Source organism: Pleurodeles waltl, chromosome 4_1, assembly GCF_031143425.1.
Source record: "Pleurodeles waltl isolate 20211129_DDA chromosome 4_1, aPleWal1.hap1.20221129, whole genome shotgun sequence".
NCBI lineage: Eukaryota > Metazoa > Chordata > Amphibia > Caudata > Salamandridae > Pleurodeles > Pleurodeles waltl.
The window spans coordinates 252,801,595-252,828,710 of record NC_090442.1 but is presented as its reverse complement, the minus strand read 5'-3'; the positions used below and the strand labels follow the sequence as shown (position 1 = coordinate 252,828,710).

The window sequence follows — 27,116 nt, the reverse complement described above, 5'->3', positions numbered from 1 at the left end:
CCCACAGACCCATGCCCGCATTAACAGCTTCAGCAACAGACTCACAGACATCCTCAACTCAGCTATCAACTTAGCCACCTACCCTAATGACTGAAAACACGCGTGTGAAATTCCTCCTCAAAAAGCCCTCCGCTGACCCCAGTAACCTCAAAAACTACAGACCAACCTCCCTGCTCCCTTTCCCAGCAAAAGTCCCTAGAGAAAGCCATAAACCATCAACTCACATCCCTCTTAGAAGACAACAACCTGCTGGATTCCTCACAGTCCAGATTCTGCCCCAAACACAGCACAGAAACTGCCCTGATCACCACGATAGGCAATATCGGAAACCTCTTAGACCAGGGACACTCGACTGCAATTATCCTCCTCGACCTCTCAGAGGTCTTCGACACAGTCTTCCACCACACTCTGCTGAAAAGACTACATTATATCGGCATCCAAGGAGGCGCCCTGAAATGGACTGCTTCCTTTCTCTCAGGTCAGACACAGACAATCCACCTCCCTCCACTCACCTCTCGACCCAATCTTCCCTCAGCCTCACCCTATTCCCTCTGGCCAAAGTCGTAAGAAACCACAGGCTGAACATCGTCTCCTATGCAGATGATACGCAGTTCATTCTCTATCTATTAGAAGACCACTCCAAGTCTATGACCGACTTTCAACTCTGCATAATAGGTATAGCCGATTGGATGAGAGAGAACTGCCTCAAACTCAACACCAATAAAACCAAAGTCCTGATACTAGGAAACACCACCTCACCTTGGGACAACTCATGGTGGACTTCAGACTTAGACCACCTCCCTCAACCCCTAGAGAACATGCCCGCAACCTAGGGATTATTATCAACTACAAACTAAGCATGAAAAACTAGGTCAGCACAGTTTCCTCCGTCTGCTTCTGCACCCTCTGCCTCCTACGCAAGATCTTCAAGTGGCTCCCCATCGACACCAGGCACACCATCACTCAAGCCCTCGTCACCAACCGTCTGGACTATGGTAACACTGTTTACGCCAGACTCACATAACACACCTCATGAAGAAACTCCAAATCATTCAGAACGCAGCAGCAAGGCTCATACTCAAACCCCCAAGACGTACGCACATATCCCACAACTCTGGAACCTCCACTTGTTCCATGCACACAAACAATGTCAGTTCAAGCTGCTGACCCTTACCTACAAATCCCTACACTACCTAGGACCTGCTTACCTCAACCGCCGCCTGAACTTTCCCCACCCCAACAGACACCTTTGATCCACCGCCCTCTACCTCGCCCACAGTCCACACATCCGCACAAGCACCTACCGTGGACACGCCTTCTCCTACCTGGCAGCAAAAGCTTGAAACGATCTCTACCTTCACCTGAGGTTCTCCCCCTCCAGCCTGGAGTTCAGAAGACAGCTCAAGACCTGGCTATTCAACTGAGTCATCTGGCTCAATCCCATGCAGCTGATACAGCACCTGGATACCCTTGTGGTTGATAAGTGCACCCAACAAATCCACTGATTGATTGATTTATGCAGTACCAACACAGTAATAAAGTCAGAATGCAAAATAATAAAAAACTCAAACTGAATTAGAAAAATAGAGCAAATTTTAATAAGCGACATGACACCACAATGACAAAAATCCAATAAGGGGAACCAGAGATATGATTTTTTTGTTTTTTACGTTTTAAGTGGAAATAGGGCCAGAGCGCCAATGACAGTCACTGGTCTCAGTAGACCAGGATGTAAGCACATTTTGGGTCTGACTACGATGGAGTGGGGTTTGGATACACCACCCAGGTTTCTCCTGGTCAAAGATTTTACCTTCTGACTTAGCCCTATAAGTCTCAATCCACCACAGGAATCAACCATCTTAGTGATATTTCAAAAAGATATAACTCCTCTTGTCCGAAGATAACTCATGATTCCGGTCAAATACTGACAAAACAGCAAAAATAAGACGTCACACTAAGAACAAAATGCAGTGGTCCACAAGGCATGTAAACCAAAAAAAGAAAAGGAAGTATTGCAACTTCACAATGGCCGATTTGAGTAAATATGGGAAACACCAAAGTTATTGTGGCCTGAAAGCAAACTAAGAGTGATAGGTCACCTCCCTTGAAGGGTGGTAAGAGTGGTGTAGATAAGTCAAATACACAAAAATAAGTTAAACATGACTTCCATTAAAGTAGAGGAGGAGACTCAATCAGAAACACAAATAAAATGAAGTAGTAAATTAGCTTAGGGTCAGCAGAAGTAGTTAGACTGTACAGATAGATGTCAAGTGTTTTCCTCACGAACATTGTACTCACATTGTACTCCCACTCATCACAAAGGTATAAGAGGGCCTTACACAACATAGGTGTTCGAACATCAAATGTTGTATTAGTAAACCCTTTATAAAACATCAGAGGAAAGCCAAGGTTTATTAAATAGGAGTGATTAAAAAAAATATTTCTCTGCATTAAAACATTTTTCAAACGCAACATGGAGCCAGAAGAAAGCCCCTTAACGTGAAGTATCTCTTTAATCAACTAGGCATAAATCTATTGTCATCACCAAGGGTGGGCTAGCTCTCAATGCTGCGACAGGAGAGGATGAGAGGAACACAGGTTCTGTGAGGGAGCAAATTATGCAGACAGTTCAACAAGTGATTCTGACACCATATGTGTTTGCCCTTGCAGCACCAGCACAGAGAAATATGTTTTACATTTTAGCGTATGAAGCAATTTAAACAATACAGGTGTTCTTTCTAATTAATTACTACAACATAGGTGGAATGGTAGAACGTGTTATTACAGTGTTCGAATATTGACAACATGTTGAAAAATAGAGATCTGTCCTTTCTTCGAAATAAAGATCTGCATCTATCATGTTGTTCGTTGATCGAATCTTTCTGAATTAAATGAAATGTGTAGAACACAATTCACCAACTTTAGAAGGATGAACCCAAGCCACAATATTGCAGATGATAACTCTTAGTGGAGGAATCTTATTTGTGACCCCCTTCCCCTTGCAGTATCCAATTTGCTTGGTTTTAGATGTGTTAATTTCAAGACCATGTGATGTACAAAACAAATTAAATCTCTCAACAAGGGTTTGCAGACCGACCCTTATCTTGGCAAGTAAAAGAGTATCATCTGCAAAAAAAAAAGTCCCGGAACGCTCTGTCCTGATAAAATGAGAGAATCATTAGCACTAGTCAGGATTTTAACAAAATCCTTAATACATAAAAGAAAAAGGGTCAGGGCCAGAGCACATCCCTGATGCACTCCCTTTCAAGTGGTCATTTTCCCAGTTAGTTCCCCATTTATGCGACCCTCCACATGCTCCAAAAGATCTTCCGCTGGATCCCCGCCGACACCAGAAGGACTGTGACCCACGCCCTCATCACGAGCCGCCTGGACTACGGAAACACCTTATACGCAGGAACCACCGCTAAACTCCAGAAACGTCTGCAGCGAATACAAAATGCCTCCGCCCGCCTCGTCCTCGGCATACCCCCGCAACAGCCACATCTCTGCCCACCTGAGACACCTGTACTGGCTTCCCGTCAACAAAAGGATCACCTTCCGGCTCCTCACCCACGCACACAAAGCCCTCCACAACAAGGGACCAGAATAACTCAACCGTCGCCTCAGTTTCTACACGCCCACCCGTCAACTTCGCTCCACCAACCTCGCTCTCGCCGCCGTCCCTTGCATTCGCCGCACCACGGCAGGTGGGAAATCCTTCTCCTACCTAGCGGCCAAGACATGGAATTCCCTCCCCACCAACCTCAGGACCACCCAGGACCACCTCGCATTCCGGAGGCAGCTCAAGACCTGGCTCTTCAAGCAGCAGTAACCCCCTCCCCCTAGCGCCTTGAGACCCTCACGGGTGAGTAGCACGCTTTATAAATGTTTTTTGATTGATTGATTGACAATGAATTCTTGCAAAATTCCCCTCATGGAGGCACACAATGATATTCAGTAAATTGCAGGGTTTAATTATTTTTCTAGGTGGTCCAGTTTCCGAGATGCATTATTAGTATTTTAGTATGTACTCTGGTTTTCTCCATAAGACAGCTAGGCCTGTCACAGTAATAAATAGAGTTTGGGTGATCATCACTATAAGGGACGTTTACATAAAATTTCTACATGTCATAATTTTAGATACCATGCACGCTGCAGTGTGGGCTACAAGGCCTACATGGAGGGTGACTTATAAAAAAAATAAAAGTAAGCATTTGACCTGTCAAAAGGATTTCTTTTGACAGATCATGTTGCAGTTTTTACACTGCTACAGCTAGGCTTCAATGGTAGCCCTGAAGCCGTTTTTGAATTGCCACTGCAGTGGATTGCACAATAGGTGCTACAGACCACTAGTGACATTAAACTTACACTTCCTGGGTACACATTGTACCATATCACAGGACTTATAGGTAAGGTAAATATAACAGGATTATGCCAATTTGTCCATTTTAAAAGGGGTAGCACAGGCACTTTACTGCTATATAGCAGGGTAAAGTACTTTGAGTTCTAAAGTCAAAGAAACTATAGGGCCTAAGAAAAGGCAAAAAATACCACGTGACCACACAGAAAAGGTGTTTCTCCTACAATAAGGCATTGGATATGATCGCTTCAGTGATAGCAGACGCGTGCAATATCTCTCTTTCATAATAAATCATTCCATGTGAAGGGAAATATATATTGGTAATCTCTATTCTGAATCCCTAGTTCATGAGCAACGTTCCTCACATCTCATTGCTCCCTTTTTCTACCACAATGTTGGAAAAGTAAGTAAATGGCTGCCTAACTAAATTTTTAGAATACAACCATATGCAGTTTGACTTCAGACTACCTTATAGGACTGAAACATTACTATTGGCATTCTGAAAAAATCATCATGCTATTCTAGCTCATGTAGGAAGGACTGCTCTTGTTTTCCAGATTGGCACACAAGACTCTGCAATTTTATGGTTTCAGTATTTTTCAAGACGAGGCACAAACTGTTTTTATTATCTACCCAAGGTTGTATTCCTCCTTCTGGCTGCTTGTCAAACCATAATTTTGTCCAGATTACTTTAATTCGTTCTGTCTTGGACTTCTGGCCTTCCTGATACAGCAGTAAAGTATACAAAAAGGTGGTGAATGGAATGATTTAATTAATCTTTGCCACTGGTGGTCACTCAGGGCTCATTCTGGCTCTTTGTTATTTTGACCATCATCCTACCTCAGTTTGGACCCAGCCACATGCAAATCAGTCTTGACCCTGCTTCAGTGGGAACAATCCAATCCAAACTGCCTTCAAACACAAGCAAACCAAGTCTGGCTTCACACTAGTTAGGGTCATCAGGCAGTTCCTGGACACAGAATATATGGGACCCACATCCGGGCATACCCGTCCCACTTAGAGCAACACAATAAAGGACACAAAAAAGTGATTAATAGATATTGTGACTGCAGCTGACTCAAAATGCTGCAGCACGTCTTATTCATGACCCCCTAGCACGTTCATCCATTTCCCATCACATGACCTCTTTGCGCTGGCTTTCTGTGGCCAAATGCTCTATCATTAATGCCCTCTGCCTGTGTTGCAGGCATGTTCATCATCCTGCCTGTATCTATCTTCTGATTCTTTTTCCAGGTATGTCCCCTCCAGAGCTCTTCATTTGCCTCTGCCAAATTTTTCCAGGTTTCCAAAATGAAGAGGGCAAGACTCTGCAGCTGTTCCTTTGCCTATCTTGTGATCAAAACTGGAACACCATTTATCAGGATATCTGGGCTACATTTAACCATTTACCATTGCGGAATTTGTACATTTTTCTAAAGACATTAAAGTACTGCAAAAAATATTGTGTATTTATATTTATTTATTAATAGTTGTATATAGCGCATACCACATGAAAAGCTGTCAGAGCAGTTTACAGGGTGACAGAGAGGTTCCATATAACTCACTAGCATATAGTTCAGACATGGAATCTCTTTGTACATCACCAAGCTAATTTGTGTATTAACAAACTTCAGTGCGAACTGTACGCAATCATTTTATAGTGTATCATACAAAAATAAACAAAGAAAATGAACAATAGTGGAAAGAAATGGATGCACATGGTGGGAAACAATTTACTATGCACCTGTTATTTGGGAGAGCCAACATGCTTAAGAGTGTGATTTATCCATATAGATATTGTTGGAGTAGCAAGTGTTTTAGTGATGTTTAAATATTGGGTTACTGCAAATCATAGGAGGAATTTAGTTCAAATTTGAGGGGGCATTTCTACAAACAAATGACAAATTGTACCTTGTTTCCTAAACAGCATAGCACAGAGCCAGTTCAGTTAAGAGCATGACGTTCTCTAAAGAATTTAGTTTTTGAGCTAGATATTTTGGTATGCCATGGTGCCTGGCTTTGCGTGTGACACATGCTGCTATGCTTTTTCCTTCAGAATCCAACTGAGAGCAATGAGGAATGGAGTGATACTTGCACCTGAGATTTGATTTTCTGCTTCAGTTATAGGTTGCCTTCTTTGGATCCAGTTGTAGTTTGGGGCTATCTGTGAGTCATGAATTTGTGTAGTGGTGTATTGATGTCACTCTGGATTTTACCTCTATTTTGAAGGCAGATTCTAGAAAAAGGAGTTTAACTCCTGTTAAAAGTTTAAGTTGGTAAGGTGCAATCATTGTTATACCTTTGATGCATGATTGCTTCTTAAGATTTGTATGTAGTGTAATGCCTAGAGATTTAATACACTGTATGATCTGAGGTGTGCAGTCTGATACATTTATTAAGTCATGTTTCATGTTGTGATTGGGCAGTGGTCAAGTTGTGTGAATGGGAATTCACTCTTAATAGGGTTTAATTTTAGTTGGTGAGCTGACATCCAGGACTGGTGGTCCTTTAAGGTATTCCCTAGAAGGGGAATATCCTCTAGTGAGGGAACTTCTAAGTATCAATGTGTATCATCTGCATAAATATGATTAGAAATATTTCAGTGTTTAAAAAACAAGGTTAGAGGTTCCAAGTACAAGTTAAAGAGGGATTGAGATAGAATTGATCCCTCCGAAGCTCCTTGTCCTATGAGTGAGGGATTTGAGAACGTTTTTTTACTCTATTTTATTTGAAGGGCTTGGTTTTCCGAGAATGAGAAAACCAGCTCAGAACTGGACAGTTTATCCCAATTCTTTCCTTACATGTGTTCAGTGGGATTTTGTGATTGACTATGATGAATTTCTCTCTTAAGTAAAAGCAGTTGAGCAGACATGAGTAACTACTGTCCAATAAGTGTACATGTACAGAGCCATCAACAATTGGCAGAATAGCAGCCTCCATAATACTGTGATTTATCTAACAAACTTTTCAGGGAAATGTAAGGGTTGTGTTGATGTGCAGAGTTCAAGTATTTTGGCTAAGAAAGGGAGATTTGTTACAGGGCAGAAATTGTTAATATCTTCAAGGTCTGTGCATGTATTCTAAGATTGGAGTGACCTGATATCCAGGTGTGATCATCTATTTACTTCCATGGATGTGTGTGGGGCTTTCAACATGGGAATTGCTCCTGCTGTGACAAACTATTTCCTAGACAAAGGAGAGATAGAGGAGTGGGTACTTCTGGGATGTTCCCATTGGAGCAGGATCAAGCCTCATTTGCGTACGGCTGGGTCCAAAACTGAGGTGGCATGGGGAGCAAAATAACAATGGACTTGGATGGGGCCCGAGTAACTATTAGTGGCTGAGCTTAATTCAGACATTTAATTCATCACTTTTTTGTATACTTGAGCGCAATACTAAGTGGGAAGGGTATGCCTAGACATGAGGCCTGTGCACACTATGTCACTGGAACCAAGTCATACCCAACTGATAAGCCCTCTTGGTGTGAAACTAGTCTTGAGTTGCTTGTGTTCTGGTTCAGCAAGGACCTGGCTTGACAGTTCAGCCCAGACCGTTTGTTGTTCCTAATGGAGCAGGGTCAAGAGTGATTTGCATGTGGCTGGGTCTAAACTGAGGTGGCATGGAGTGCAAAATAACGATGGACTGGGATGCTGCTGCTTTCCCAATGCTGATATTAATTCCATCATTTTTTTTGTATGCTTCAGTTATCTGTAAGTAGAGCAATAAGCAGCTCTATGTAAAGTTTGAAGATTACAGGCGACAATATGACACCATGGGGGACTTCACAGGTGATAGGGATCGTTATGACCTGGAGGTGCCCATGTGAACAAACTGAAACCTTTTTAATATTCTGATTACTGTTTAAATATACAATTCCCACCATGTTCAAACATTTTATTTTGAATAGAAACTGCTACAATATTTTTTTTATTTTGTTTACTAATTTATAATGTCTTTGCTATCTATAATAACTTGGTTTATAGTGGTTCATGCCACATTTCTATATTCTGTAAATAACAGATACTATCAATACACAATCACGGTACACAATTTACCTAACTTGCACTGATTTGAACTTGTGACCTGCCAATTACCGCTTTGTTCCAGAGGGAACATTAAGCTCATTGAGCTATCCCTCCACTCTTTCAATCAATCAATCAATCAAATACATTTCTTAAGCGCACTTCTCACCCAGTAGGGTCTCAAGGCGTTGGAGGGGGTGGGGTTATTGCTCGAAAAGCCATGTTTTGAGGTGCTTTCTGAAGGTTAGGAGGTCCTGGGTCTTGCGTAGGTTGGTAGGAGGGAGTTCCAGGTTTTGGCGGTGAGGTGGGAGAAGGATCTGCCACCAGAGGTGGTGCGTTGGATGCAGGGGACTGTAGCGAGGTCGGCAGAGCGGAGCTGTCGAGTTGGTTTGTGGAAGTTGATTTGTTCGTTGAGGTAGGCCGGTCCAGTGTCGTGGAGGGCTTTGTGATCATGGACAAGGATTTTGAAAATGATCCTTTTGTTAATGGGCAGCCAGTGTAGGGATCTGAGGTGGGCGGAGATGTGTTTGTGGCGAGGGAGGTTGAGGATGAGACGTGCGGCTGCGTTCTGGATTCGCTGGAGTTTTCTCTGAAGACTGGCTGTGGTCCCTGCGTAGAGGGCGTTGCCGTAGTCTAGTCAGCTGCTTATGAGGGCGTGGGTGACTCTTCTTCTTGTTTCTAAAGGAATCCATTTGAAAGTCTTGCATAGCATGCGAAGGGTGTTGAAGCAGGAGGTTGATATGGCGTTGATTTGCTGAGTCATGGAGAGAGATGAGTCCAGTATGATGCCAAGACTGCGTGCGTGGGTGGTGGGGGTGGTCCAAGGGTGATGGGCCACCAAGAGTCATTCCATGCTGTCTTGTTGGGACCGAAGATGATGATCTTTGTTTTTTCTGGGTTCATTTTGAGGTGGCTTGCTGTCATCCAGGCATGGCGAGGAGTCTGGCGTGTAGATTATTCTTGGCGGTAGCTGGGTTCCTAGTGAGGGAGATGATGAGCTGGGTGTCGTCAGCGTATGAAATGATGGTGAGGCCGTGGGGACGGAGGATGTTGGTGAGAGGAGCCATGTAGATGTTGAAAAGGGTGGGGCTCCGGGAGAATCCTTGGGGGACCCCACAGATGGTCTTGGTGGCTGTAGACCGGAAAGGAGGGAGGCAAACTCTTTGGGTTCTTTCGGAGATATAAGGAGGTTATATGACAAAACCAAACCGGCCTGTCGTCCATTACCAAGAGACCAAGTGGTCAATATTTGGAAGGTCACCATGGAAGAAATGGGTTTGGAGGGAAGTAGCTGACACTGGAGACTCCGTTGTGGGATTCCGCCGAGCTGGGGCACCTTCAGGGGCTGGAGTGTAGGAAGCAATGAGCTGAATATCCCAACTTGGGAATGTGTAGCGACCTCAGGGTCTCCTTCCCTTCACAGAATTGCAGAGGCAGTCTGAACTGGTAGCCTCCCATATTTACAAATATCGATGATGTCCTTTGGATCATAATCTTAACATTGAATACCCCACATTAATAGTAATTGTACAGTGTTTGTTGTCCCTTGCATCTTGAGCCACAATTGCCACATGGCCCCCTCCCCAAATTTCCTTAGAACTCGGGAACCGCACCCTCCAGGGTCACAATAAAAAATACGGGCAGTGGTACCGCGTGCCCCCTCTCCCCAAGCTTCATTAGGCCCTGGGGACCCCATCCTGAAGAGCCACTAATTAAAATTAAGACGTGGGGGCATGCGTCCCCCACTGAGGCCGCTTTTGGCCCCAGGGACCCCCTCCCTCGGGCCTTATGCTTTTTTCAGATGTAGGGGGCACAGGACCACCTTCCTGGGCTAGTTTTGGACCTGGGGACCCCATCCCGTAGGGCCCGGCAACATATTTAAGGGGGCAGGAGGTTCCTCCCCTTTGCACATGCAGCCAGGCTCCAGGGGATTGCGTCACCAGGGCCGAAAATGGCCAGGGAAGGGGCTGTGCAGCCTCCCCACCCCCTTTTCAAATATGACTGTCCCTGGGGAATGGGACCCCTGGGGCCGAAATCGACCGGGGAGGCAGCTGCATGACCCCCCAACCCATTACTACTCTGTCGGTCTCTGAGGATGGGCTCCCCAAGGACCAAAAATGGCCCAGGGAGGGGGGCCGTGCGGACCCCTTCCCCTTTACTATATGGCCGGTCCCCTGGGGATGGGGTCACCTGGGTCAAAATCGTCATGGGGAGGAGGGCCACGTGCGCCCCCCGTCCTCCCAAAATATAAATATTTGTTCCACCCCGGGACCTGGCCCAACGGGGGGCTTAAAAAAATACAAGCATGGGAGACTGTGCTTGTTTTTCGTTTTGTTTTTAATTTTGCTGCAGATTTGTTTGCAGATCCTCCACAAATTTGTAGCAAAGTTTGACAAAAAACATTCTTGACCCCAGGAAGGGTCTCTCTAGTACCTCAGGTACCTCTGGTATTCCTGCCCTGCCCGCTTGTTGCTTTTTTGTGGGGGGGTTTTAGGACACTGGACTGAGTCCTGAGTCCTAAAATGGCTGTCACCACTTTCTGGTTGAGGTGGTGGCAGCCAATTAGATCTCAGTTTCGAGATCTGTTGGAATCCGCAGAACTTCTGCGACCCAATAAATACGAGCTTTTTACACCAAAATACAAAAAGCACTCCTTCTGGGCCTAGATCTAGCTTTCTGCCAAACTTGGTGTAAATCTGTTTGGTTTAGGATGTATGTTCCAGTGGGAAAATGAATGGAGAAAACAAGTTCTGGGATGCCCCTTTTTTCTCGGCCCACCACTTGATGAATCATCCCAAAACTTTCTATGGTAACTATAACGCGTGCTCTCGCCATGCACTTCTAATTACCCCAGATATTACAGCACTCATGACATATTTTATAACATCATTCAAAATATCAACATAACATTAGCAGTAAAATTATTGATGAGATAACTGTGCATGGCAGACTTGCGAGTTGTAGTTACCTTAGGGCATGAGTTATAGTTACTTGAGATAACCATAACTATAACTGCTGAATTTCTATGGTTTTGTGCATGTAAATTCAGGTAAGCGCCCCTGTAACCTTTGGTATTTTTAATTGAATTTCTATGGGTTTTTTTCAATTCTGTTTTTATAACTATAACGTCTCTGTAACCTTTGTTTTTTCAATAAATATAAATGACAGTCGCCAGTAGGTAGGTATAGTTAGGACCTAGACGGAATCACACCAAATTTGACAGAAAGGTAGCTCTTAGTCCAAAAAGCGCCCTTTTTAGGTTGAGCGTAAGCATTTGACGTGTTGTATACTTTTAAGCATACTTATACTGTGAGTTTAAAGCTATTTCAATTGTTGGTTGCAATGTCCTTTTAAAATCCTTGCTTGCTAGTGTTCAGTTCTGCCTCTTTGTCATGCCATTTTCTCTTTGGGAGCAGCACCAACTACTGTATAATTACGCTATGTCCTGTTTGTCTCTTCTGTAGGGGACTTTTTTTTTGTATTTGCCTGTTCGTCTTACACTGTGGGTGTGTGTGCAGTCCCTCCCCCCCCATCTCCCTCTGTAAACATGAAACCAACAGCAGAGGGGGACTTTTTCAGGGCCAGCTCGCCCTCTCTCTCTTTCTCTTGTTTTAGTGGCTTCTACAGGCCATGCCTTGCCCCAGGAATCAATGGTGAGTAAAGATCGTGTTGTAGTTTGTTTATTCAAAATGGGCATTCTCTATTGCTGTGCTGTATCTTTACAAAAACACTGTTTCGTTGTGCTTTATTTTTTTAAAATATCTGGGCTCCCCTGGTAGTTCCACTCATCCCTCTCCTCCGGCTGGCAGGCCTCCTCCTCCCCTCTGTAACTCTGGCTGATGAAAATGAAACTGGGCTCTGGCTGAGGCCAATCTTGCTCGCTGCTGTGGGTTGTGTTTTCCTCAGCGCCCTCCCCTCCGTACTGTTCCCTTTGGTGTCTTGTATTGTGGGTGCCCCTCCCCCCATGCAGCTCCACCAGGCAGGACTTGCTCTCAGCAGCAGAGTAGGGCTCTAGTTCAGTAGTCGAACGCTCTGCATGACATCAACGCTGTTACGTGGATAATTGCACTTTTGCCAATAGGTTTGACTGCGAATGACCTTCTGTTTCCTTGCATTTGACTTTTAAAAAAAATAAATCACACATTTTCTATGAATATCAAATTTTGCGTAAAAATGATCAACTTTTTTAATATGTGTGGTGCTCAGTAATCGCATTTTTAAACAGTTTGCCCGTTTATATAAAATAAACCAGCACACTGAATTTAAGAGTTAATAGCTGTTATGTATCCTTGTGAAGATCTTTCGCCGACTACAAAGTGCTAGATTATGTAACACCATTGGACGACGGCATGTGCCGGCAGTGGTGCTGTTGTGCACATGGTGACGCCCCCAGCAGCTTCCAGTCTCCCTCGGCCGTGGTCTAAGGGGAACGGGGTCTCCTTTCTAAAAATAGTTCGGGACCCCCTCCCCCTGCTTACAACGCCGACTTGTGCTATGGGTGCTAAGCAAAGAATTGTGTTTTTGTTGGTGTTTAAACATACCGAGTTTCAGGGATTAGCGCAAAGGTTGTTCGTTGAAGTTTTTTACAGCAGTAATTTATTTCAGGCCCTGCCTGGACGTTTATAGCGTAGAGGTCTTACCAGCGGATGTCTGTGTGGGCAAAACAGTGCAACACAGGTAATGCCGTGCACAAAAATTTCCTAAAATCAATGTGTGCATGTTATGCTCCAAAATGTACTGCAAAATTATAATCGGACACAAAAACAGACCCAGTATGTGCACAAACAGTATTTCCACTTGGGTGTATCTCAACTATGATTGTTCACTTGGCCCATTCCCCTTTATGTGAAGGGTATGATAGTACTATTACATCCAGGGCTTTAAGTGGGCAGGGTCCTCCTGGGTCGCAGACCCGGACGTGATTAAAAACTGACTGAAACAAATCTCTTGATTTTGCAGGCAACAACACTGATCGATTTTGGAACAATGACTGTGAAAATGTTCCTGTGAGCAAAAGATTCGTATGGGGTAAAGGGAGGAAGAGAGAGAAATATGTCATAAAGGGAGAACACAGAAAGCTGCAGGAGTAAGCTGAATTGGCAATAACTGGCTGTAAATGGGTTAAAGAGACACGAGATCACTTTTACACAGCTTCAGAATTCCCTGCTCGCATATTAAGTTGTAGAAGCTGTGGATTTTAGAGGAGAGCTCTGGGCACCGGCAGTTTTTATTTACAAATTAAGCAGTTCAAAAAATGCAAGCGTAATATTATCCCTGCCTAAAGTAAATTTGAATCATAAATTGAGGTTGTCTTACAGTCTGGAAACCTATATCCCAGTGACTGTGTTTCCTGCTGCTTTGGTTATAGTAAAAATAATTCATCTGCCTACTGTTATGTGTGCGTTTCCTTTATACAGTAAAGTAGAAAGCTAGTGGAGTAAAATGATTTGCTAATTAGTGGCTGTTTATAAATTAAAGAGGCACAAACTTGACGTAGTATTTCATACCTTCAGTATTTTGTTCTTGCATATTTAGTTGCAGTAGTGAGTTTCAGAAGAAAGTTCTGGGCACCGGCATGTTTTTATTTACAAATTAAGCCTTGCAAAAAATGCATGTGTAACATTATCTTTGCACAATTTAATACTTATTTTTAAACACTGGCACCTATTTATTTGCATTAATTAGTTCCTGCGAGCAGAGCAAAAGATGCATATGGGCAAAATAAAGGAATAGATAAAAGAAATGTCACAAAGGGAGAACACAGAACGCTGCACGAATAAGCTGAATTGGCAATAACTGGCTATAAATTGGTTAAACAGTCCCGAGATCACTTCATCATTACACAGTTTCAGTATTCTCTGCTCGCATATTAAATTGTAAGAGCTGTGAGTTTTAGAGGAGAGCTTTGGGCACCGGCACGGTTTTTTATACAAATTAAACAGACCCAAAAATGCAAGTGTATTATTATTCCTGCGTAAAGTGAATTTCCGTGATAAATTATGGTTGTGTTACAGTACGGAAACATATATTATTAGAGTGACTATGATGTCTATTGCTTTGGTTAGAGTAAAATTAAACCATCCTCCTACTGTTGTGGGTGCGTTTTCTTTAGACAGTAAAGCAAAGAGCTGCAGGAGTAAGATAAATTGGAAATCAGTGGCTGTTTATCGATTAAGAAGGCCCGAAATCGCTTTAACACTACATTGCTTCAGTGGTCTGTGCTCGCACATTTAGTTGCAGCAGGCACCAGTTTTAGAGGAGAGCTATAGGCACTGGCATGTTTTCATTTACAAATTAAGCCTTGCAAAAATTGCGTGTGTAATATTATTCATGCAAAATTTAATAATTTTTTTAAAACATTGTCCCTTATTTATTTGCATTAATTAGTGTCTCTGAGCAAAAGATACATATGGGCAAAAAGGAGGAAGAGAGAAAAAAACGCCTCAAAGGGAGAACACAGAAAGCCGCAGGAGTAAGCTGAATTGGCAATAACAGCTATAAATGGTTTAAATAGACACGAAATTGCTTCATCATTACACAGCTTCAGTATTTCCTGCTCGCATATTGAGTTGTAACAGCTGCGAGTTTTAAAGTAGAGCTTTGGGCTGCGGCACATTTTTATTTTCAAATAAAGCAGTTCCAAAAATGCAAGCATAATATTATTCCTGCCTAAAGTGAATTTCAATTATAAATTACGGTTGTTTTACAGTACAGGAACATATATCCCAGTGACTGTGTTTCCTGCTGTTTTGGTCATAGTAAAAGTAAACCATCCGCCTACTGTTATGTGTTGCGTTTCCTTTATACAGTTAAGTAGAAAGCTCCAGAAGGAAAATAATTTGCTAACTAGTGGCTGTTTATTGATTAAAGAGGCACATCATTGATTTAGTATTCCATAGCTTCAGTATTTTGCTCTCGCATATTTAGTGGCAGCAGTTGTGAGTTTCAGAAGACAGTTTTGGGCACTGGCATGTTTTTATTTACAAACTAAGCCTTGCAAAAAATGCATAAACCGTGCACAATTCAATACCTATTTTTAAACACTGGCACCAATTTATTTGCATTAATTAGTTCCCGTGAGTAAACTAAAAGATGCATAGTGGCAAAACAGAGGAAGACATTTAAAAATGTCAGGAAGGGAGACCATGTTGCAGTTTGTTTATTTAAAATGATTATTCTCTATTGCTGTGCTGTGTCTTTACAAAAAACACTGTTTCCTTGTGTTTTATGTTTGTTTAATGGCTGAGGTCTCCTCCCCCTGCTCTCCCAGGCTCCCCTGTTAGTTCCACTCATCCCTCTCCTTGGGCTGTGGGGCCTCCTCCTCCTCCCCACTAGTCGGTCTCTTTCATCCCCTGTGGAGCGCATGGCATTGCGATCCCTTTTATATATTAGGGTTGAGTGCGCAGGGGCCTGGCCTGTTGTAATCTCTCTGTGGGATTTTAACCACACCCACTACTGCTATTCGTTCTTTGTAGTGGATGTCGTAAATTATTCATTTTTATTGGTGCATTTTGTGAAATGTCCCTCCTTTGTCAGCTTAGTTTCCTCCCAAACGGTTTCACTAGGTGAACATTTTTGTTGGCCATCAAACTACGTCACACTTCCTCCTGTTACCTCGTGTGATGGCCTCTCCTCCAGTTTGGGTTTGCCTTTCATCCCAGCTGCGATCCTTTCTAGACATTCACACAGGGAGCCAATAACTCTTGCGCTCAGACATGGCGGCCGTGGCACTTTGTATCGGATCGCTTATGTCAACTGTTTTACTTTTCATTTTCAATTTATGTGGCAAAAAAAGTCAGTTAGGAATTTACAACGCTTATAGCTCTAACTCGAGAAAACGCAAGACCCATTGCATTGCAAATGCTTGTTGTGATTTGGTATAAATCCATTCAGTAGTTTTCTAGTTATTAAATGAAAACCAAATTTGTATATATAGAGACGCAGATACTCTCGGATTCAGAGGAAAAGCAAGGCTCTGATTGGCTGTCCACAACCTGACAGAAAAGTTGCGGCCACCATTGTGTTTCTTGCATTAACTGTGGGGTGGGGAAAAACAGTGTAAAACATATAAGGGGTCAGGATACAGGTATCATGGAGTGGTCTCTTATGGACCCCCAATAAGCAAAAAATTGCCCTTTTTTCAGCCGATCTGCGAATTCGTGGATCCTCCTCGGATCCTGGGGAAAAACAAGGCCCTGATTGGCTGACCACAACCTGACAGAAATATTAACGTGTGCATTAAAAAAACATAGAAATTCACTGAAAACAACAAAATGGTTAAATGGACATTACAATAAGGTTGATGTTTTACCCACACAAAACCATAAACATTCAGCAGTTATAGTTATACTTGCAGTTTTACTTATCTGAAGAAACTATAACTCATGCCGGAAAGTAACTTTGGGCAACCAGTTATAGTTTCTTAATATAAGTATAACTATAACTGAGGAAATATATCCTAGTAGCGGTCGTCACTAAGTAGTTATAGTTAGGACCATTTTGTCCATAGACTGAGCGTTTTTTGTTTTGCCAATGACTTTGGTGCCGCATGATGAATCTTCATGAAATTTTCAAAAGTTATACTTCGGGACAATCGGTAATGCGGGGTTGGGGGGGGAGGATTGGCTTCAGGGTCTGGCTGCGGGCCAGGTCTTGCGGGCAACCTCCGCTGTGCATGGGTGAAGGCCGTGCATGGTGCAAGGTTGGGTGCTTGTAGGGGGTTGTCATTAGGGCCTAGCTGCAGGCCAGGCCTTATGGCCAACGCTGCTTCCCCTTTAGAGTTTCTACTAAAAATTAGGGCCTGCTATATAACTGAAGCTATATGTGTCCTACCCACCCAGCCAGAAAACAAATGTGTAAGGTTTATTAAAATGTATTTTTTATTTTTTTATAGCAAATCTCAGCACACAAGGGATCAGCGATGTTAATCCCAAGAAAGGCCCCCTGGTTCCATGTAAGAGTAAGAAATGGTAAATAAATTGTTATGCCATGTGGTTTCGGCGATATCCCTCGCACCTCTGTAAACAAAGTCAGCCCAAAGCATCTAAATCATTCGGAAAACAACTTTCTCCTGGTGCATAGGCAGAGATGAGCGCTTTATTTGTCCAAGTCCCCAGCACTAAAACAACCATCCATTGCACTTGATGTGCTGCTTTAACTCATCATCTAAAAAAAAATCTTTCAAAGAATGACGGTTCCATCTACACAAGATGAGTATTGTTGTCCCTCAGATGATTTCAAGAGCAATTGAGCTCTTGGAAGGAGTGTGGTTAGAGGGGATTAGATTTGTACTGAGGAATAGAAATTAAAATGCTAATGAAAGAAAAGAAAGACTACTTTCTTACCAGTTTCCTCCGTTCTAAGCCCCTTAACCCAAGAATGAGTTATTCTGTTCTCTTCTTTTACGTACATTCAATTCAGCGACACACCTAAGGATTGCAATGTGTAAGGGTATCTAGGCCAACCAACTTCATGTATGGTTAAGATGGAGTCTGCACCAAGCGCCTATTTTCCACCCATGTAAAGGGCAATGGTGTGAAAATAGGCAAAGGAAGAGGAAGGAGGCCACCTGATGGGCATGAACAACCTTATGACAGTGCTGTGGCAGGCCGGGTGGCCCGAAGTCCCACTTTCCGAACAATGTTGCTGAAAAATAAATTAATCATGGCTCCGGTTGTAGTAAACGTCCATGCAGTTCCAGAACTGTGTTCATATCATTTGAAAAATATTATACATGTTTTAACAGATTTCTTTCACTTCTAGGTTGACAAAGAAGCCTTGGACACCCAGGTGAACGACTGTAACATTTTAAAACAAAATGAAAAACAAAGGCATGAATCATATGGTATGTCATAAAGTATTGGAACGATGTGTCATTCTCATGTATCTTATTGCTCTTTTTTTTAAATGCAATAAAAATATTTGAACCATAAATGTATTGGAACATAGTACCAATGTGTTCCTTCATTTCCGTCTTAGCATGTTTTAAATACTGTGCCATCTTTAAAGCTATTGAGGAATCCCTGGAGTACAAAGTCTTATCCTTGTGCATTACAGTTATCCATTTTGATCACTGTGTATTCAATAAGGGAGGCCACAAAAGATGAAAACAGCTGTGCCCAAATCTAGGTCACGCACAGGCACCAGGTTGTGTTGTTGGACCTGGAACAGTATCCACACTGCCTTAGCATCTTCAGGTGAATATCAGCAGCTCTATCAACCTCATTTATTTGCTGCTGTATAATTACAGCTGCATTATTTCTAATGACTGACGTATTCATGTTTGCCAGAGTTGTATTCCTTATGTTTGGAAAGATTATAGTTCCTGGATTTCCTTAATATTAATCTGGAGAATGCGAACAAATCTTTGTTTTACACATTCAAACTCCTTCACTTCGTCCTGAACCATTTCTTGATGGAGAAGTATAATAGCTGGGTTTGATATCTGTCTTTAATATAGTACCTAAATAAATATGGTACACTGTTCCAAAGAAAACGAAGTCATACAGGGCTGGGGAAAGTCAGTAGATTCAGGAGAGTCCTCACACACCCAATAGGATGTCAAGCTTCATCACTGGGCAGTCTCCTCGTCAGACCGGTGGTGCAATGTCTGGCGGACCACCCCTGTGATGGTGGTGGTACTATACCGAAGACTGAATGCCAAAATATGGTGAGGTCTGAGATGAATACTGACTATTGGAAGCAAGGAGAGACAAAAAAAAGGGATTAAAATTGGCTCCGAACCTTAAACATCATTTTTAATGAATCAAGAATGGGTTCGGGCCAAGATTAAAAGGAAAGTGAGGGGAGTGAAAACGGGGATAATGTCCCACTACACTCCACATAAAGTAAAGAGGTAGTGTGCCCAATCCTAAACAGATGTGGTCAACATGTTTTGCGTCTAGGTGGTCAAAAAGATCCCATGACGCTTCATCAGGACCGTAACTACTACTTCTCCTATGCTAATGTACAACAATAAGTGCTGGATGGTCACTTACTCAATAAGGGCTGTCCGTCTGCGTCAGTTGGTCAGCCTGATGAAGCGTCACGGGATCTTTTTGATCACCTAGACACGAAACATGTTGACCACATCTGTTTAGGATTGGGCACACTACCTCTTTCCGAACCCATTCTTGATTCATTAAAAATGATGTTTAAGGTTCTGAGCCAATTTTAATCCCTTTTTTTTGTCTCTCCTTGCTTCCAATAGTCAGTATTCATCTCAGACCTCACCATATTTTGGCATTCAGTCTTCGGTATAGTACCACCACCATCACAGGGGTGGTCCGCCAGACATTGCACCACCGGTCTGACGAGGAGACTGCCCAGTGATGAAGCTTGACATCCTATTGGGTGTGTGAGGGCTCTCCTGAATCTGACTTTCCCCAGCCCTGTATGAATTCGTTTTCTTTGGAACAGTGTACCATCTTTATTTATGTATATGAGTTTTGGGAGACTGTACACTGGACCATGATTCTCCCAGTCCCTCTCTTTTTTTGATTTAATATAGTACCTCCAAGGCTACATTCAAATGATATGGAAAGTAAGCAACGTAAAGAGAATCTAAGAAAAGTCCCTTGGGCTTTACACTTGAGGCACTAAATCTTCCCTTCACTGTTGCTGGAATGCAAAAGCATAAAATTCAAAATACAGATCAAAAGTTAAATGTTATATGTGACAGTGTCACAATCAAGAAGCAAGAAGCGGAATCTATTCCAGATAATTTTGAAGAATGTTCACCCAAGGTGAATTTAATTCTGTGACTTTGCTTGAAAACCTCACTTTAGAGATCCATAATGCTGTGACACGGTTTTCAGTTACTAGTATGATAAACGTTACCAGCTTGGGACTCTCCTTTGTCACACGTCATACTTAAGGAAACAGAGTTCATCTCCTGGAAACAAGAAGCTCTGCTTGCCCCACAATTCATTTTCCCTTAACCCTAGCAGTATGAAGGAATTTCCTCCACACCTATGTAGCAGTTTGTTTGTCTCTCTGCAGGCTGGTTCCTTGAGCGCTCTGTGAGTCACATATTCTGTCATCTGGTGAAACATGAATTGATTATTTGCTCTCATTTTCTGTTAGACGTTTTCTGGTTGAAAATGAAATAGTCCCCAAAATAATTTGTTTGACTTTTCAGTGAGCTATAAAAGACAAAAAAAAGAAAACTACATTGCAAGTAAAAACTAAATGGCACTGTATATGTATGTAAGAATTAAAAAGAAAAGAGGGAAATAACGTTTTACAGTTTGACTGTAGTTCATGCCTCCATGTATTTTAATAGCATTACATTTTCTGTGGAACACTAAGGCCTGATTGACAAAGAAATATACCAGAGTCTCTGACCTGTTCTAAGTGTCTCTGATCCCACAGTGTGGACATCCTGTGGTCCTATAATACCACAATACAATGTTTCTGGCAGTCCTTTGTCCAATTCGAGACTATGCTGGGTTTGACTCTCCAGTGCTGGGATGCCTACAAGGGGTGTGGGAGAAGGTCATCATATCTCCTTTACCTGAGTAGAAGATATCGTTAAGATGTTACTTCTTGCAGGAAGCAGGCAGTTTTATTCAAATTGGCTCAATCTTGAGCACAAATCCCTGTTTCATTGAACAGTTTGTTGATCCAAACCAGACACAGAAGAACATGGCTACATTGGCCCGTAGAGGAAGCAAAATTAGTTAAATGATACATTCCCCCAACATAGTTGTTTGCCTACTGATTCTAGAACAGGTGCCCGATTTATTTTGCCAAATCTTAGTTTATGACCCCTATATATAAATGAGCTCTGCATCCTACTGCTGTACGGTTTTCTATTGAAAGCACGTCCCCTTCGTTAATTGCGTTGAAAGTCCTTTTTCTGGAAAAAGTTACTTTCCTTCTATCTTCATTTGAGCGTTAAGTGACTATAAATACCTCCTTTTTAAATGAAATGTCCTACTCTTACGTTTCTCCTCATAGATCACTACAATTGCCCTACTGTCTTGAAATTATGCATAAATTAAACAATACATATGTATATAAGGAAGCAATTTATGATAGTAGGAAATGTCAAATTCCTGTGCTGCGAATCAATAGTTTTAATTGTGCTCTCTTTCCGTTGTTAAATAAGGGCAACTACTTTAATTGGAACATTAGTTAACAGGCATTACTGGATGTAGGGATGACCAAGGACAGATTATGGACAATAGCAAATTATAGACTGTCCTTCATATGAAACACCTGGGCCCATAATAAATATGGACCTACCATGATAGTCTAGTCTCCTTTCAGGTCAACTTAGCCAAAGGAATACTTTGCAGAGGCAACGTGACTAACCCCCCATGTTATCAAAAGCACTTTAAGCCAGCCCTGACTTTTTAATCAACACCATCTTACAAGCGGGGACTTGCAGTTTTGCTTTTCCTTCTGACGGGTGGCCCTGCCATTTCAAGCACACAAAGTGATGTTGGTTAAAAAGTCTGGATTTGGCGAAAGCCCTCCTGATGAGACAAGGCTGTTTGAGTCTCTGCTGTTTGACAATACACTCATGTCCTGGAGCCCTAAAAGTATGGCTTTGGGGGAGGTAGGACTGGGGGACAAATGTAAACAAAAAAGTACTTTGTGCTATAAAATGTTTTTCTCTTGCCTTGATAGCTAAGCAGATGGTGCAGAATGACCAGATCGCCTGCTTACTGGATGAACGGCAAAAGGAGGATGTGATGCACTTTAACAAAGCCATCTCTGATTTCCGGAATTGCTTTCAAAAGCGTGAAGACCGCAGGGAGTTTGATCTTTATGATCCTCAGGCTCTTCAGAAAGACCTTCCTGCTCGAACATCAGACAAAGATCCTCGGTGCACAGTGTCAGGTGTGCAGCGCCTTCTCGGTGAAGACCTCAACCAGAAGGACCGGCAGAAGCTGCAGCAAGAGCAGCATCGAGAGTGGTCACTTCAGCAGCAAAGAGAGTTGGAGAAAGCAAAGGCCGACAAGAAGTGTGCAGGTGCTGTGATTTTATGTTAAAAAGAAATATATGTAGTAGCATTCTCAGAGCAAACTACAAGAGTGTAGGCAGTTCTGACTGAATTGCCACAATGGAGATACCATGGCAATATTTAACATGACTGATACAAGCAGTTTTTCCTGGCTCTGCTGTAGTGCTCAGTTTGTAAAAGAACAAGTGCTGGGGCCCAGGGTTGTGCTCAGAAGTCCACAGCTGACTTTCTTGAAGGTTGGGAATTGAATGTCAAGGCTGTGTAGTCCTGATTACACCTCATGCCTCATCCATTCACTAACAGGCACACCCTGTCCCTTTTTCTGACTCTTTCAGGTTAATTTTCATCCTTCATTTCTTTCTTTGTCATATTTCTTGTCTTTCGTTTCCTTCTTTCACCCCTTGTATGTTTCTCACTGTCTTGCTCTGGATCAAAGTCTTAATAATAGGTGTATGTCTCCCAAAAAAAAGTGCCTGTATCCCCCCTTGCATCCGCTGGCTTAAATTAAGCAGTGCTCTACTATAACCTTAGAGCCTGCCGTAGCGGGCTACACCTGCCATTAAAGGCCCGCTCCAGCGTTAAAGGCCCGATCCGAAGGCAAGGGCCTTTAACAAGGGAGCAGGAATTTAATTTAACATAAAGTTCTGTAGGTAAATGTTGTTAGTCAAAGGTGCCTGGTGTTATTTCAGATGTTCATCGTCCTACGTCATAGATTGACACAGCAATGCTTAATGGGATCATTCCCCAGAAATTAATGTGTAATGTTGTATTAACATGCCATTTGCCAGGAGTGAGGGAACAAAACTGTGTGCCGCTAGCGGATTTTGGAGTTTATTCTCCTGACACTGATCCCCACTGATTCCCTTTTTGTAAGAGGTGTGCTACACAGCCTGGAATAAAGCAAAGCTGAAAGTGAGTAGAGTAGGGCTTGAGGCCAATGGTCTTTGCTTCCTGTCACTGCAGACAGAAGCTGAAATATATAAAGGATTTGCTCTTATATTGGCGAATTCCACCTAATCATAACTCATAGTTTTTTCCACTGAAAATTGAGATTTCATTGTTGTTTCAAAGTTTGTATATTATATTTTTTGAACTAATAATAAAGAGTGAACACCGAGGGTAACTGTCAATGGAAGTGGAAATCCCTTCTTCTCCAGACAAATTGGTGTAGGTTTTGCTAGCTGTTTGCGTACCAAAGCCCTCATTATGAGGATCCTCTTAATTCTGATGGGGCCAATATTTACCAGCCCCATCAGAATTATGTGTTCCACAGGTACTCCGCAGATCTCATTACTTTAACCCAGAGATTTTCGCTGCTGAAATCAGCCACAATATCTGTAAGAAAGGAGGGACAGAAATGAGGAATTCTTGGGGGAATCAGACTTGGTATTACTGATTCCCCTGGTAATTGCACACTTCTTAGTGGACTCTCCAGATGCAGCTTGTAATTGCCAGATTTTTCCCAAACCCTCAGTTACCGGTACTCCTGTTATCGGTAACTCTGTGGGTGGGTAAAATCAGGCCTATTTACTGAGCCAATCAGATTGAGCATTATAGGCAGCAGTTCTCGATGAATACATAAGAAGATGCACTTTGAGTTTAGCAAAAGTGAGAACCATGTCCGTCTTCAAGTAGTTTATCTAGACTGTTCCAAAAGATCAGCATTTTTATCAGCGGTCACCATTACACCCATTCAGCCCATTCTTTGAATGCATGATACAAGCACTATAGATACATTTTATGCCTTTCTCCAGCACCTTACAGTTTCTACCTTTCTCCAACACTGTAAAGTTTAAAGATTGATTTGATGCGAACCTCACATATGTGTTTAGTAAGAATCTAAGTTTTTCTATCAGAAATTTTTATTGCGTTGTCTTTTCAACATGCTTCCACCGCAGGGCTTCGAGCAACATACAGTGCCTGTGGTAACTTAGTAATGATTGGCAGTTGGTCAACGCCTTGACTTTCACCAACACTTTGAATTTCAGTGTTGTATGATAGTGTTGGTTAGTATACCTCCTCTGCTTTTAAAAAGACTTTATCTTTCAATGAGTTCTAATCTTTAATGTGTGTAGGGAGTCTCTTTCAGCACAGTGGATGCTAGAGTAGGTGGCAGTAAATTATTTTTACCATCAATCCCCTTCAGAATAATGTCTCTTGTTCAGGTGATCCTGGAACACGCTTGAGAAAATATATTACAAAATAAATGTTATAATGTTTCTTTAAAATTTGTTTTAACTGCTTTTTACTGCTAAGGCCTTTTCAGATGAAGCAATATCTCACTCTTGTAGGAGGCTGGACTGGCTTGTAGTGAGTACCAAGGGGTACTTGCACCTTGCACCAGGCCCAGTTATCCCTTATTAGTGTATAGGGTGTCTAGCAGCTTAGGCTGATAGATAATGGTAGCTTAGCAGAGCAGCTTAGGCTGAACTAGGAGACGTGTGAAGCTACTACAGTACCACTTAGTGTCATATGCACAATATCATAAGAAAACACAATACACAGTTATACTAAAAATAAAGGTACTTTATTTTTATGACCATATGCCAAAGTATCTTAGAGTGTACCCTCAGTGAGAGGATAGGAAATATACACAAGATATATATACACAATAGCAAAAATATGCAGTATAGTCTTAGAAAACAGTGCAAACAATGTATAGTTACAATAGGATGCAATGGGGAAACATAGGGATAGGGGCAACACAAACCATATACTCCAAAAGTGGAATGCGAACCACGAATGGACCCCAAACCTATGTGACCTTGTAGAGGGTCGCTGGGACTATTAGAAAATAGTGAGAGTTAGAAAAATAACCCTCCCCAAGACCCTGAAAAGTGAGTGCAAAGTGCACTAAAGTTCCCCTAAGGACAAAAGAGTCGTGTTAGAGGAATAATGCAGGAAAGACACAAACCAGCAATGCAACAACTGTGGATTTCCAATCTAGGATACCTGTGGAACAAGGGGACCAAGTCCAAAAGTCACATGCAAGTCGGAGATGGGCGGATGCCCAGGAAATGCCAGCTGCGGGTGCAAAGAAGCTTCGACTGGACAGAAGAAGCTGAGGTTTCTGCAGGAACGAAAAGGGCTAGAGACTTCCCCTTTGGTGGACGGATCCCTCTCGCCTTGGAGAGTCGTGCAGAAGTGTTTTCCCGCCGGAAGGACGCCAACAAGCCTTGCTACACGCAAATCGTGCGTTTGTCGTTTTTGGACGCTGCTGGGGCCCAGGAGGGACCAGGAGGTCGCAAATTGGACCTGCAGAGAGAGGGGACGTCGAGCAAGACAAAGAGCCCTCACTGAAGCAGGTAGCACCCGGAGAAGTGCCAGAAACAGGCACTACGAGGATGCGTGAAACGGTGCTCGCCGAAGTTGCACAAAGGAGTCCCACGTCGCCGGAGACCAACTTAGAAAGTCGTGCAATGCAGGTTAGAGTGCCGTGGACCCAGGCTTGGCTGTGCACGAAGGATTTCCGCCGGAAGTGCACAGGGGCCGGAGCAGCTGCAAAGTCGCGGTTCCCAGCAATGCAGCCCAGCGAGGTGAGGCAAGGACTTACCTCCACCAAACTTGGGCTGAAGAGTCACTGGACTGTGGGGGTCACTTGGACAGAGTCGCTGGATTCGAGGGACCTCGCTCGTCGTGCTGAGAGGAGACCCAAGGGACCGGTAATGCCGCTTTTTGGTGCCTGCGGTTGCAGGGGGAAGATTCCGTCGACCCACGGGAGATTTCTTCGGAGCTTCTGGTGCAGAGAGGAGGCAGGCTACCCCCACAGCATGCACAAGCAGGAAAACAGTCGAGAAGGCGGCAGGATCAGCGTTACAGAGTTGCAGTAGTCGTATTTGCTACTATGTTGCAGGTTTGCAGGCTTCCAGCGCGGTCAGCGGTCGTTTCCTTATCAGAAGGTGAAGAGAGAGATGCAGAGGAACTCGGCTGAGCTCATGCATTCGTTATCTAAAGTTTCCCCAGAGACAGAGACCCTAAATAGCCAGAAAAGAGGGTTTGGCTACCTAGGAGAGAGGAAAGGCTACTAACACCTGAAGGAGCCTATCAGCAGGAGTCTCTGACGTCACCTGGTGGCACTGGCCACTCAGAGCAGTCCAGTGTGCCAGCAGCACCTCTGTTTCCAAGATGGCAGAGGTCTGGAGCACACTGGAGGAGCTCTGGACACCTCCCAGGGGAGGTGCAGGTCAGGGGAGTGGTCACTCCCCTTTCCTTTGTCCAGTTTCGCGCCAGAGCAGGGGCTAAGGTGTCCCTGAACCGGTGTAGACTGGCTTATGCAGAATTGGGCACATCTGTGCCCAACAAAGCATTTCCAGAGGCTGGGGGAGGCTACTCCTCCCCTGCCTTCACACCATTTTCCAAAGGGAGAGGGTGTCACACCCTCTCTCAGAGGAAGTTCTTTGTTCTGCCATCCTGGGCCAGGCCTGGCTGGACCCCAGGAGGGCAGCTGCCTGTCTGAGGGGTTGGCAGCAGCAGCAGCTGCAGTGAAACCCCAGGAAGGGCAGTCTGGCAGTACCAGGGTCTGTGCTACAGACCACTGGGATCATGGAATTGTACCAACAATGCCAGGATGGCATAGAGGGGGCAATTCCATGATCATAGACATGTTACATGGCCATATTCGGAGTTACCATGGTGAAGCTACATATAGGTAGTGACCTATATGTAGTGCACGCGTGTAATGGTGTCCCCGCACTCACAAAGTTCAGGGAATTGGCTCTGAACAATGTGGGGGCACCTTGGCTAGTGCCAGGGTGCCCTCACA

The 27,116-nt window shown here is 43.3% G+C and overlaps 1 protein-coding gene across 2 annotated transcripts in view; it reads left to right on the top strand.

Annotated features, from left to right (window-relative positions):
* Positions 1 to 27,116, top strand: part of RIBC2 (RIB43A domain with coiled-coils 2) — a 74,298-nt gene that overhangs the window by 19,645 nt on the left and 27,537 nt on the right. Inside the window, exons 1-3 of one of the 2 annotated variants that reach the window (XM_069228258.1) lie at positions 12,996 to 13,059; positions 18,145 to 18,226; positions 22,018 to 22,362. In XM_069228258.1, the coding sequence (XP_069084359.1) occupies positions 22,026 to 22,362 (337 nt within the window). In that variant the 5' untranslated portion in view covers positions 12,996 to 13,059; positions 18,145 to 18,226; positions 22,018 to 22,025. Of the gene's footprint in view, positions 1 to 12,995; positions 13,060 to 18,144; positions 18,227 to 22,017; positions 22,363 to 27,116 lie in introns of those variants that run through there. The other variant, XM_069228257.1, reaches the window with a different exon arrangement.